The sequence below is a fragment of the Parastagonospora nodorum genome (genome assembly GCF_000146915.1).
Source record: "Parastagonospora nodorum SN15 chromosome Unknown scaffold_5, whole genome shotgun sequence".
Taxonomy (NCBI): Eukaryota; Fungi; Ascomycota; class Dothideomycetes; order Pleosporales; family Phaeosphaeriaceae; genus Parastagonospora; species Parastagonospora nodorum.
In genome coordinates this window covers 763,049-775,139 of record NW_001884553.1, presented here as the reverse complement: position 1 = coordinate 775,139, position 12,091 = coordinate 763,049, and the positions used below count along the sequence as shown (strand labels likewise).

At 54.0% G+C, this 12,091-nt stretch overlaps 7 protein-coding genes across 7 annotated transcripts; 3 read left to right on the top strand and 4 right to left on the bottom strand.

The window, feature by feature from the left end:
* Positions 1–260: 260 nt before the first annotated feature.
* On the top strand, positions 261–813 carry SNOG_03707 (hypothetical protein). The gene is made up of 2 exons (XM_001794206.1): positions 261–442; positions 504–813. Exons 1-2 carry the CDS (start codon positions 278–280, stop codon positions 531–533), a joined length of 195 nt encoding a protein of 64 aa, XP_001794258.1. The 5' UTR covers positions 261–277; the 3' UTR covers positions 534–813.
* A 663-nt stretch (positions 814–1,476) lies between these two features.
* On the bottom strand, positions 1,477–2,578 carry SNOG_03706 (hypothetical protein; the record flags this gene model as incomplete). Its single annotated transcript, XM_001794205.1, is given in 3 exon segments — positions 1,477–2,251; positions 2,342–2,447; positions 2,467–2,578. 3 exon segments carry the CDS (start codon positions 2,576–2,578, stop codon positions 1,477–1,479), a joined length of 993 nt encoding a protein of 330 aa, XP_001794257.1.
* A 640-nt stretch (positions 2,579–3,218) lies between these two features.
* Positions 3,219–3,419, top strand: SNOG_03705 (hypothetical protein; the record flags this gene model as incomplete). Its single annotated transcript, XM_001794204.1, has 2 exons — positions 3,219–3,307; positions 3,389–3,419. The coding sequence occupies 2 exons, from the start codon at positions 3,219–3,221 to the stop codon at positions 3,417–3,419; spliced, it is 120 nt and encodes a 39-aa protein (XP_001794256.1).
* A 650-nt stretch (positions 3,420–4,069) lies between these two features.
* Positions 4,070–5,660, top strand: SNOG_03704 (hypothetical protein; the record flags this gene model as incomplete). The annotated part of the gene is made up of 3 exons (XM_001794203.1): positions 4,070–4,253; positions 4,301–4,662; positions 4,710–5,660. The coding sequence occupies 3 exons, from the start codon at positions 4,070–4,072 to the stop codon at positions 5,658–5,660; spliced, it is 1,497 nt and encodes a 498-aa protein (XP_001794255.1).
* A 613-nt stretch (positions 5,661–6,273) lies between these two features.
* Positions 6,274–7,064, bottom strand: SNOG_03703 (hypothetical protein; the record flags this gene model as incomplete). Its single annotated transcript, XM_001794202.1, has 2 exons — positions 6,274–6,860; positions 6,947–7,064. 2 exons carry the CDS (start codon positions 7,062–7,064, stop codon positions 6,274–6,276), a joined length of 705 nt encoding a protein of 234 aa, XP_001794254.1.
* Positions 7,065–7,426: 362 nt separating this feature from the next.
* SNOG_03702 (hypothetical protein) lies at positions 7,427–9,099 on the bottom strand (the record flags this gene model as incomplete). Its single annotated transcript, XM_001794201.1, has 3 exons — positions 7,427–8,557; positions 8,609–8,830; positions 8,854–9,099. 3 exons carry the CDS (start codon positions 9,097–9,099, stop codon positions 7,427–7,429), a joined length of 1,599 nt encoding a protein of 532 aa, XP_001794253.1.
* Positions 9,100–9,626: 527 nt separating this feature from the next.
* Positions 9,627–11,827, bottom strand: SNOG_03701 (hypothetical protein; the record flags this gene model as incomplete). Its single annotated transcript, XM_001794200.1, has 6 exons — positions 9,627–10,297; positions 10,346–10,493; positions 10,542–11,134; positions 11,186–11,310; positions 11,417–11,703; positions 11,786–11,827. The coding sequence occupies 6 exons, from the start codon at positions 11,825–11,827 to the stop codon at positions 9,627–9,629; spliced, it is 1,866 nt and encodes a 621-aa protein (XP_001794252.1).
* Between the last annotated feature and the right edge of the window lie 264 nt (positions 11,828–12,091).

Genomic DNA, 12,091 nt, shown 5'->3' with positions numbered 1-12,091 from the left:
GTCGCATTCCATCACGGAACAGATTTACTTCGTGAATGTTAAGCTTCCCACTGGTTTCCTGGAGCAATTGAGCCGCATCCATCTGCCTCGTTGCGAATCCAAGCTCCGTCGTTCGCGCTAGACTCGGCCGCTCTCGACCTCGAGCATTTCGACGCGCCCGTTGCGTTTCGCATCGCGACAAGTCCAACTCCGGAATCTTGTCATCAAAAACCTTTTCGCATACATTATCCGAACCTCGACTAATCATCTTCTACCAACAGAATCTCAACAATTCGCAATGGCCGCCTTCGACATGTCCCTCGTCGCCCGCAGCGAATACGCTGTCCACCAGCTGATGAAGCGCGAGAAGAACTGGGCTCAGCGCGAGCCTGGTGTCATTGTCGTCCTCGTCATTGTCTTCTTGGTCTTCATCCTCGTCACCGCCATGTTCATCAACAAGAGGGTACGTGTCCACCCTATCCCTCCCCAACGCAAGATAAAACACCTCACTAACACCCCAACAGAGACAGGCACGCCCAGTCGCCGCCGTTTAAGATACCCCCCGAAGGAAGCGCGATGAGAACATGTACGATTTGCCAATAAGCGGACGAGAGATGTGGTGGCGGTGTATGTGCATGTGAAGGGAAACAGGTGGAAGAGTTGCATACACACGGGAACCTCGATTTGTGTATAATGTGTTTGCTCAGCATTTTTCAAATCCGACAGATCTACTAAGAGTCGTCGGTCTCTTTCGATTATATTGACGCTCTAGAAAATTCGGACGCCAACGAAAGGGTTCGTGGTAGTAATGAAAGACAGTCAGACAAAACCAAATTACTTCGACCTGCGGTGAATTCGTTGTGATCGCTTGTTGAATGCGCCTCTGCGCTGCTGCAACCTGGTGTTCGCGTGATGCACATGTACGATTCATGTTCCTGGCTGTTCCCCTGTCGCGCGCCTCACTGAGTTTAGAGCACTTTCCGTCCCCAGGTCTTTGCCGACAGCAATTAACCATTTCACTTCGCACAGCATTTACTCACACTCGCCATATCACACAGGCTTTCCTCATCCCTGGCGGCAAGTCCCCGTCGCCGCTACGATCGGAGCACGCCGACATTCAGTAAAGCTTCCGACCACGTTCGTGAATCGTGAATTATCCAACCTGCATGCGCGCTATCGGCCAGCTAGGAAGTACCCGCAATTAATTAGCCAGGGTGTGATCAATGTCCGAGATCACCACATCACAAGACACATTGGCACCAAAGTCCGAAAGAGCTTCTCTTCTTCCAGCTATCTGAAGTCCTATGGGTATAAACAAAGGAGAGACATTGCGATCCAGATGACCCCACAAACTCCTTGTATCCCAATGATCCATGCGCCGTCAACGCCGTGAAGAGAGAAGAACAATATCATGTCATGGAGGCACACGGTGCGCCAGCAGCCTCAGAGGAAGAGCAATAGGAATTACCAAGGACCTCCAGGCAGACGCATTCCGTCTCAGTAGCCATAGGGGAAACCGCCGCGGCGAGCCTCCTCAGCGTCGCGCTGGAGCGTCTCGTAGCGGTTGCGCAGGTCCTCGAAGCCCATGAGGGCGTGTTTGATCTGGAACGGAACGTCGCAGATGGTCTTCTGCCACTCGCCCCGGCGCCTGCAGACCATGCCGATGAGAGCAGCCATGCAGTTGAGAGCCATGATGCACATCTTGCGGGCGTACTCCGCGTCGATGCTGCCGTTCGGGTGCTCGAGGTCCTGAGTATATGGGTTAATGAGGACAGGCCAGGGGAAGTTCTGGTGTCCCGAAGAGGAATCGACGTTGGAGGTCGAGATGGGCTTGCCGCCGCATGCTTTGCCAAGGGCGTAGAACTCGCTCCAGACCTGGTCGAACTGCTTAGCAAATGGGCTGGCTGGGAGACGGTCTTGAGAGACTCCATGGTCCTTCTGGCCTTGACGGTATGCAAGCTCTTGGACAGCGAGCAGCGGAGGGATGCCAGTCAGCGAGGAAGCCTTGGGGACTTGCGACATGGTGGGCGCGCGCGATTCGGTGCTGTTGAAGGCCATGCGAGAGCCACGATGAGCAGTCGGAGAAGCATGATCGACGTTGGAGTCACGGCGCTGACCCATAGACACACCCTGTGGGCTTCCGGTGAACTGGTTGTTGATCATTGGTCGACCTGGCGTGGCCATCCTCTGGGGTGAGCCGTTGAAGTCTGTGACCGTTGCCACACGTCGCTGAGCTGGAAAGCCATATCCGTTGTTGCCGCCCGCGGTCATCCTGCGTGGCTGCTGGGACGACTTGTCGTTGTAGTTCTGGACTTCATGTCAGTATACTGTGTAAGAAGACACCGAAACAACGCTTGCGCACGAGATGTTGTCCTTCCAAAGGCCGACCGCCATGGACAGATCCTCGAGGTGCCGCTGCGAGAGTTGCTGCAGTCCAGCTGTCCTGCGATGTGGAGCCTTCAGACAAGCTGGATGGGACAGACGAACCGCTTCCACCAGACTGCAGTTCTACCGCAGCGTCCAGAGCGGCGAATGGGTTGCTCGTCTTGAAGCGCATAGCTTGCCCGCCACGACCCGCATTACCATAAGTCTCATGCATTGCGTAGCCGCTCGCGTTGCCTTTGCGCAGGCATGCGCAACTCGAGGATCGTCAACAAAGAGCTGGGGGAGAGCAGAACGCACGAAAGCATTGCAGTGACTGACCTTGTTTGCAGACATGGCTGTTACACGTCTTGCTGATCAGCACTTTGGAGGAGAAAGAGATCTAGGGGTAGTCTTAGCAGGCGTACTTCGAAGTTGAAGCGCGCGTTGTCGTAGTGGCGAGGATAAGGAGAAGAAGAGGAGGAGCTCGTGGAAACCATGGGGTCGTTTGCGAGCACCACGCTAAGGCAGCAACGCGAAAGAGTTCGACGGTGACTCTGTATTTCTGATAGATTGCCGTATGGGGAGATAAGTGGGGCTGTTACGGTGGTTGTGCCTTCCCTTCTGTTTGCCCCATGGGGCGAAGGCGGTGTGCAGATCTGGGGAAGGCAAGAGCGGGCAGTTCTCGACACGCGGCTTATTCGATTGATGCAGGTCAAGTCAACGAAGCTTGCCGTCTCGTTGTAGGACTATAGCGCGTTGCCTGCACCTGGAGAAGTTCACTTCATTGCTGGAGCTCATTGAGCACGGCGACAACATGAAGTTTGAGATCATGGCCTTCTAGGGGATCAGACGAGAGATGAGCATAGCTAGACACAATGTACATCAGACAAAGGCAGCTTTGGTGTATCATGACAGCACGTGAGAATGTGTGTATCTTTTCGGTCAAGGTCAAGATCAACGTATTGTACGTGTGCATATGCTAAAAAGTGAGGCTAGGAAATAACGTATCAACGACCAGAGCAAGAAACGAAACGACATATGATAGACACGTGAGAAAGGACCGAAATGACTGGTGAATGATGCAGATTTGGCTGATTTGAGAGATTCTGATGAGCTCGGAGAGACCGGGGGTCAATCGTTGAGACAATGGCCTATATGCAGTCGGTATAAGACTACCTTTCCTGAGATTCCCGAGCTAGGGGCTGAAAGATGTACTGCCGACGTGGGATGCTGATGTCAGTCAGATGTCGCATTGGCTGTGCAGCCGAGCGGTAATATCGCGCACGCCTCAAATCGGCAAGAAGAAGAGCGCAAGGTAAGTTTTACCGGTTACACGCGCCTACGACACTTGACGACATTGATACTCCCCGAACTTCTTCATTTCATCGTGTATTCTGCAACATGACTTTGCGGCCTCGCGCCCACCGTTCGATGTTGCTCAGCACGTCGCGGGGCTCTTGTCGCGCCAGCCAATGACAGGCGAATTAATAACATGGGCCGCGGTCAGCCGCCTACCTCGTCCCCTAAGTGCAGTTGGTAGCGATGCCGGGCAAGTTCAGAGTCCTATAAGAAGGATTTGGCTATAGTCGGCACGAAGGTGAACTGAGAGCCAAAATAAAGAGCAACCGTCGCCCCAACGCCCTCCATCGTTCTATCTATATCAGAGGATCTTCCCCACCAACTCTGCCCCGCATAACCATCCACGATCAACAACGCGACAACAACCATGGCTCCAGGCGCAATTCAACCAGAGACTGCTGCCAGCAATGGTACCACACTCAAGCCCACTGCGCGCTCTTTCCACCCTGCAGGCACCCCAGATCCCTCAAAGTACCATGCTTCATCAACGTCCAATGCAATCAACGCAGAGTCCGAGTTCGCCGCGCACAACTACCACCCGTTGCCAATCGGTATGTGGCCACAAGTCGAGACATCCTCCGAAGCTGACATCCTCTAGTCTTCTCGCGTGCAAGTGGCACAAGCGTCTGGGATCCAGAGGGCAAACACTACCTAGACTTCCTCTCAGCATACTCCGCCGTGAACCAAGGCCATTGCCACCCCGAGCTCATCAAGGCGTTGACCGAGCAGGCATCACGGCTGACCCTCAGTAGCCGCGCCTTCTACAACGATGTCTTCCCACGTTTCGCCGAGTATGCTACAAAGCTGTTTGGCTTTGACATGATCCTACCCATGAACACTGGAGCCGAGGCGGTCGAGACTGCTGTCAAGGTAGCGCGCAAATGGGGATACAAGGTCAAGGGAATACCTCAGAATGAGGCACTGGTCTTCTCCGTCACCGAGAACTTCCACGGGCGAACAGTGAGTGGACACTATGAGATAGAAGCACAGTGACTGACAAAGCTTAGTTCGCTGCCATCACCATGTCGACCGACCCCGAGTCACGCGACAACTACGGCCCTTACCTGCCAGGCATCGGAAGTGTCTGCCCAGTGACAAACAAGCCCATTCGGTACAACAACATCGACGACCTGCGCGAAGTACTCGAGACACATGGAAAAAACACTGCCGCGTTCCTTGTCGAGCCTATCCAGGGCGAGGCAGGTATCGTAGTGCCCGATGACAGCTATCTACGTGAAGTCAGGGCGCTGTGTGACAAGCACAACGTTCTGCTTATCTGCGACGAGATCCAAACAGGTATTGCGCGCACTGGAAAGATGCTCTGCCATGAGTGGAGCGGTATCAAGCCTGATCTAGTACTACTCGGAAAGGCTATTTCCGGTGGCATGTACCCCGTTTCATGCGTGTTAGGCTCAAAAGAGGTAATGCTGACCATTGAGCCTGGCACACACGGCTCAACCTACGGGGGCAACCCTCTTGGCTCCGCCATCGCCATTCGCGCTCTTGAACTCATCCAAGAAGAGAACATGGTTGAGCGCGCGCAGACTCTGGGCGAGAAGTTCCGTCAAGGTCTCAAGGATATCAACAACCCCATGATCACCACTATCCGTGGCAAGGGTTTACTGAACGCCATCGTCATCGACGAGACCAAAACGAATGGTCACAGCGCGTGGGATCTCTGCATGCTCTGCAAAGAGAAGGGATTGCTGGTAGGAAGAGCCCTCAAGATTGCACATATGAAGAAGGTTGACGGTACTAACATGGACGGACAGGCCAAACCCACTCACCAGAATATCATCCGCCTCGCGCCTCCACTAGTTATAACCGAGGAAGAGATCGAGTCTGCATTAAACATCCTCAAGGAGGCAATGCTGGAGCTCCCCAACTTGAAGGGAGAGAAGGAGGAGAAGATTCTGCCACCAGGCGAGAAGAACGTGCACATTGGGGTAGACAACTGATCTAGATGCGCCTCAGCTCATGATACCCTTTCCCCTTACTCTTCGAACCAGCATTGGCCACAACGAGATGACGCTTCGAGCTTCTTACGCATGACTGGACATGACATTGGAAGTGCTTTTTGGATTAAACGGCTGGCGCGCTTTCGCATGAATCAAAACGAGTGCGAGGGCCGGTTCATTACATTTTGGTACATAGATCTTGGTGTAGTACACCAAGGAGAATATATCAGCCACGACCACTTTCCACTTCCAACCCTCCCAAGCGCATTACAACAACGCCTGCACGCCCCCAGCCAATTCCCTCACCCCCTCCCTAATCTCTCTCACAATATCCCCCGCACCCTTAACCTCCTTAACCAGACCAACTCCACTCCCAGCATATGCTGTCATCCTCCTATCCTCCCCCCACCCCTCATCCCCCTTCCCCATCTCCTCCTGATACAACCTCTTATTCTCCTCCTCACTCATGCCCCCCACATGATCCCAATAGCTCTTATTCAAAATGCCCCTCGCATTATGACTCTCCCCCCACCCCGTCGTGCCCCTCAGATTATCATAAACCTTTGTGCGCCGCGTCGTCTGCCCGCCATCACTGGCACGCAAGACCTCCCTCCTATACCCATCTGAGATATTCGCCTCGGGACTCGCAAGAAAGCGCGTTCCCATGCACACGCCCGAGGCGCCGAGCACGAGCGAAGCCAGCGCCCCCGTGGCCGTCGATATCCCACCCGCAGCAATAATCACCGGGCGCTTCATTGCTACTCCCCAACACATCCACAACCTCAGGTAAAAGCGCGACTAACCCCGCGCCCCGCCTCCAACCCATGGCCACCTGCATTCCGTCCCCTGAACTACCAGCACATCCCGGCTTGACTGCATCCACCACGCCCCTCGCCTCGCGCACGCTCCCGATTTGAATCCATATCTTGGTGTCTGGGCTGGCGGCGCGCGTTTGCGCGCACCAGTCCGCGAGGCTGGGCAGGGACGAGGGCGCAAAGAACCACACTGCTGCAGGCTTGAAGGAGGCGATGAGCGGGATGGCGGTAGGGAGGTCTGCGCCCCAGTTGATGAAGCCGATGCCGAGGGGGAGCGTGTTGTTTTGGGTGGGCAAAGGGTGGGAGGAGAGTAATTGCACTGCGTTTTGGAGATGGGAACGTAGGTCGGAGACGTCGGTACCGGCGCCAATGAAGCCTATGCCTCCTGCTGGCGTGTTAGGGGGTGTTGAGGTGGAGGGGTGGTGGGCACGTGATGCGGATGTCGCGTGGTGAGATGGAGAGTTCACGTACCTGCTTTTGATATCTCAACAGCCATGTCTGCTAGGGCGATGAGGCGCATAGGCGCGCCGACGACAAGTGGTGTCTGAATCCATGGGTAGTCTTTCTTGAGTCTTTGGATGTTGTTCATTGTGCTTGTGTGTGGTCTTTTGCCTAGGTCTTCCTTCTCTTTTGAGTCTCTTTTTCGATACTGTCTCGTCCCTGGTCTTGAGTTGACTTGTAGCTCCAGTCCTTTCTCTTGTATTGATTTCCACAGCGTTTGTGTTCTGCTTTGCTTGCAACGGTCGGTGGTGAATCATTAGTCAAGATCGGACATCTCCTCGGCTATTAGTATTGGTCGGAAAAGTAGCCGGACCACATCATCGGCCAGCCATCAGTTTTGAAGATCCATAATTATTAGTGTATATAATATCCAAGTCTAATAGCACTCTCCCAGTGTGCTTCCAAGAAGTTTTCTTATGCACATCATTACCGTTCATTAAACCCCACACTCTATGATTCCCTGCGCTCCCACTCGACCGTACCAGGTGCAAGCGGTCTCGAGAACAGACTTGTGTAATCTGTACCAACAATGTCCTTGCTACCGTTAACGTTCCTGAACTTGAACTCCCTGACAAATGCGACGAGGATCGTCTGGAGCTGCAGGTAGGCGAACTGCTCGCCAATGCATCGATGCCTTCCAGCACCAAATGGTAGGTAAGGCGAGTTTGTGCCTTTGGAGACAACACCCCAGCCATAGTCGATCTTCTCGTCGTCGTCGTTCTCAGCCTCGTCGTAGTTGTGCTGGCCGGCGTCCCATCGATGTGGGTCCCAGGTTGCAGCGTTGACAAAGTAGCTGTCGAGGAGTGCGGAGTAGCCGGGGGAGGACATGAGGTTGTGCGAAGTGGGGATAACGTAGTTTGTTCCCTCAACAACGATAGGCGATTTGACGGTGCGCATGATTGAGTGGATAGGAGCGTGGATGCGAAGAGTCTCCTTGACAACCTGGGCGTGTAGCGGCAGCTTGTTGAGGTCTTCGTAGGTGACTGCTGGAAGGTCCTCGCCCATGACCGCCTTCTGCTCTGCAAGAAGCTCTTCGAGAAGGTGAGGGTACTGTGCCAGACGGAGAATAATCCAGGCGATTGTGGAGGAAGAGGAGTGTTGTCCAGCCATCAGCAGCGCAATCATGATACCAGCGATCTCGTGTTCAGGAACCTGTGTGCCATCCTTGTACTTGCAGTCCATCAAGTGCCAGATCATGTCATGCGAGTCCTTCTTGACGTTGCCAGCCCTTCGCTTGCGCACAATCTCGGAGTATAGCTTGATCATTGTCTCGCGAGCGACGTCGCGGGCGCGGTTGTGGGGAAGGGGGGCCCATGACAGCATGAAGTTGACGGGAGAGAAGCCCATATCGAGATCGTGGTAAAGGTCGGCAAACTTGGAGTCGAACGACTTGCGGATCTCCTTACCCTGAAGAGAGTGGGAGGCGGTGTAGATGGTGAGCTCGGCCATGACCTTGGTCACATCAAAAGTGCCCTTTTGTCCCTTGAAAGCCTTGTGACGCTTGAAAAAATCCTCGCATTCTTGGGTGATGATGCCAACGTAGGAGCGGAGGGCTTCCTGGGTCAGACCAAACTTGACGAACTGTTCTTCGTGTTAGCCATAGTTCAAATCTGTGAGGGGAGTAATGTGTACCTTCTTCTGCTCCATGAGCTTCGAGTTCGGGCAGTCGTAGACGACATCCTTGCCGAAGACGGGTGTGGTGAGCGGCGAGTAGATCTCCTCGGCATTGACCTCCTTGAGCTTTCCGTTCAGGATGAGGTTGTTGCCCTTGGTGTCGAGACACACGGTCATCTTGCGGCCGAGAAGGATGAAGGTGAAGACATCGCCATACTGTCTCTTGTTAGCTTGCGCCTTCTGCCAGCTTCAATCTGACACACCTTCTTCTGCTGCGCGAAGAAGAACTTGTACGGGTCGATGCCGTACGTGACGGTGCTTCCGATGATCGGGAACAGGTGGAAGACGACCGGGGGCGCAGTGGGATCCTTCCACAGCAGCTGCTTCAAAACGTTGAGAACGACGGAGAGGACGATAAAGGAGGCGAAGCCCGCGGCAATGAGAGTGGCGGTGGACGATTGAGAGGTGAAGTTCCCCACGGGTCCGGCGACATCAGCGAGAATTCCCATCTTGAACAGAGATCGAACGAAGGAATGTGAAGCGTGACCACAATGTTGTAGGGGGCGCGTTGGGATAGATATATTTTAGTGGAGTTGCGGGCGTGCACCAATAGGGCAGCACTCCTTCCGCGCTGAAGGCGGTCTGGCAGTTGCGCGCCTTGGCAGGGACCAGGTCCGTCTGTCGCGCCGGAATCTGACCACTAACGCACGACGTAGTACGACGTAATGTCCTTTCCTGCAGTGCCTCCGCTAACACGCCATAGGAGTAGTCCCGCTTCGTAGACAGCCTCACGTCATTCGTCGAATCACCGATGGGCTGATGACTTGTTAAAAGCATCATGATGGAAAAGTGAACGCTCCATGAATTCATGATTTAGCGTCTGCTATGCTTAGCAGCTTTTGACCCACAAGCAATTGCCCGTATCTGAACCCCATATTCCTACAGCAAGCCCGCATAACCTTAACTCCAGCCAGTAACAGATACTTCCATACGCCAGACGAAATTGTGAGCGCTGTACATGTTGAAGCCTAGCCCCTCAGGCCTCTTTGCTCGGTGCTGATGCCAGGCTCTTGTCTGTAGCATATCGAGACCCACCTTCTTCTTCAGAGTATAGAGTCTCATCACCCTTTCCGCCCATCTCAACGAACTCCTTTGGGTTGCGTTCATGATCCGGCCGCACCTCTTGAGTCAAGTGCAGCTTTGGCACCATCTGGCTTGGGTTCTTCTCATATACCTTCACAGGATCCTGTCCTTCTTTGCCCTTGATGACCCGACTGACCTGAATATCGTTGATGTCGCTGAGTAGAGTACGCTCTCGTTGCAGCTTTCTCTTCGAGAAGTCCAGCTTGGAGATGGCACCCGTCAAACCGTCTGTACTATCAGTAAGGCTGATGGTGTCCTTCGTTGTCCAGGGATGCTCGAGGCACTCATCGATGGAGATCCGCTTGTCGACATCAACTGTGAGCATGCGGTCGATGAGATCGAGCGCAGGATCGCCAACAGAGTCCCAGTACGGCGATGGATAGTCGAATCGACCGGCTTTGATTTGTTGTGATAGCGTGTATGGATTCTCGGGACTGTAAAGCTCGTCGGAGAACGGCGGGAATCCGCACAGGCAGATGTAGAGGACGACACCTAACGACCACACATCAACGGCCCGAGTGTATCTTCGGTGATTTGAATTCTCGAGAATCTCTGGTGCCACATCTGCAGACTGTTAGCTATTGCGGTAGCTTGCGTGGACATGGGACTTACATGATGGTGTGCCGCATAAAGTAGTTGTGAATGACTCCTCGCCAATGATCTTCGCCAGACCAAAGTCGGCCAGCTTTACGTGCAGGTCCTTGTCGGTTAGAAGTATGTTCTCTGGCTTGATGTCGCGGTGTACAATGTTGCGGTCATGCTAGCCATGGTCAGCATCAACTCGTCAAGACCCTCGAAATGAACATACCAAGTATTTGACGGCTTGAAACAGCTGCACAAACACCTTGCGTGCTTCCGGCTCCGTGAGCTTCTGCTTCATGACGATCCAGTTGAACAATTCGCCCTCTGTCGCCAATTCCAGAATGAGGTAGACGCCATCATCTTCGTTGAATGTATCCTTCAAGCAGAGCAGAGCGGGATGACTGACACCCATGAGAACGGCAATTTCTTGCTGCAGACCATCGACCTTGGACTTTTCGCCGGGACCTGTCCGCTTCTCGAATTTCTTGACAGCATATCGCAGACCTGTTGATTTCTCCACGCATAGGTACACCGAGGCAAAGTGACCCTTACCCAGCTGCTCCTGCATCGTGAATTGTTGTCGGAATCGATGCGTGTTCCGCACCAATGGGTATCGGAAAATGAAACGGGCCTGGTCCAAAATGGCAATCTCGTCTCCTTCCTTTAGCTCTCGTCGCTTGTTCCGGCCAACAATTGTATCGTTTACAAACGTTCCGTTTCCAGAGAGATCCTCGAGGACTGCGATGACGTCTCCGCCCTTCTTCTCGGTGAAGAGCAGACAGTGGCGATTTGATACGGTAGGCGACTCGAGTATTCGATCTGTTGCACGTCAGTCACGAATGCTTGGTCGTGTACGCATCCACCACATACCGCATTCACGGTGACGTCCAATCAAGTAACCACCAGCAGTCACACCATTCTCTCTCTTTTCTTTCTCGTACTCCTCCTCTTGTGCCTTGTATTCGCCCTTGGGCACTTTCTCTCGACCAGTCGTCCTGCCAACGATGGTCGTCGGAACTGGACAAGCCTCTCTCCGTCGCAACACCATCACTTTGCTAGCATCATCGTCCATGGGTATCAGATAGCCCCATACACCTTCACCACTGTTCATCCTCGACAGCATAAGTCCGGTTTACGGGGGGGTATACGAATTGCGAGAATGCCTGCGTGTCTGATGGAGGCGAGATGCCACCGGGACCGGGACCTTTCGGGCTGCGGAAGTTCTGCGATGGCTGTGTTCGTTCATTGGGAGGCGTAACGGTGGGTTCTTTGAAGTCTTCGGACGCCGTCGAGTCCTTTTGGGTGATGGGCGAAGGCAACTGTCCCTGCTTGAGACGGCTAGGTGCTCCTGGAGACAGGCGCGAATGGCGGACTTTCTTGGGCTCCACCTGCTCACCTTGGGATTGCTATCGATTAGCATGTTAGCGCCTAGTTCTTCTTCTTGATAGTTGCGAATGGCTCATGACATACGCGACCGCGCTTCAGCTGGCTTTTCTCCGTCTGGGCCGGCATCGTGAAGGAGTTCGCGTTGCGTTTGAGGCGGAAGGAGATTGGTGCGGACGCAAATTACGGGAACGTGCGAGGCGGCGCAAGAGGCATGCCAGAGGATGAAGACAATTGCGGATGCGGAGGTTGCGGAGCTAGACCCTCGGAGGTGGAGTTGCCTTGAGTAGCCAGGCAGTTGCGACCGGGGCCACCGCGGCGGTGATCTCAGTCCTCGATCGCCAACCCTTGCCCTACCAGACCCCATCCTCAACTACTAATCGTCTCTGCACC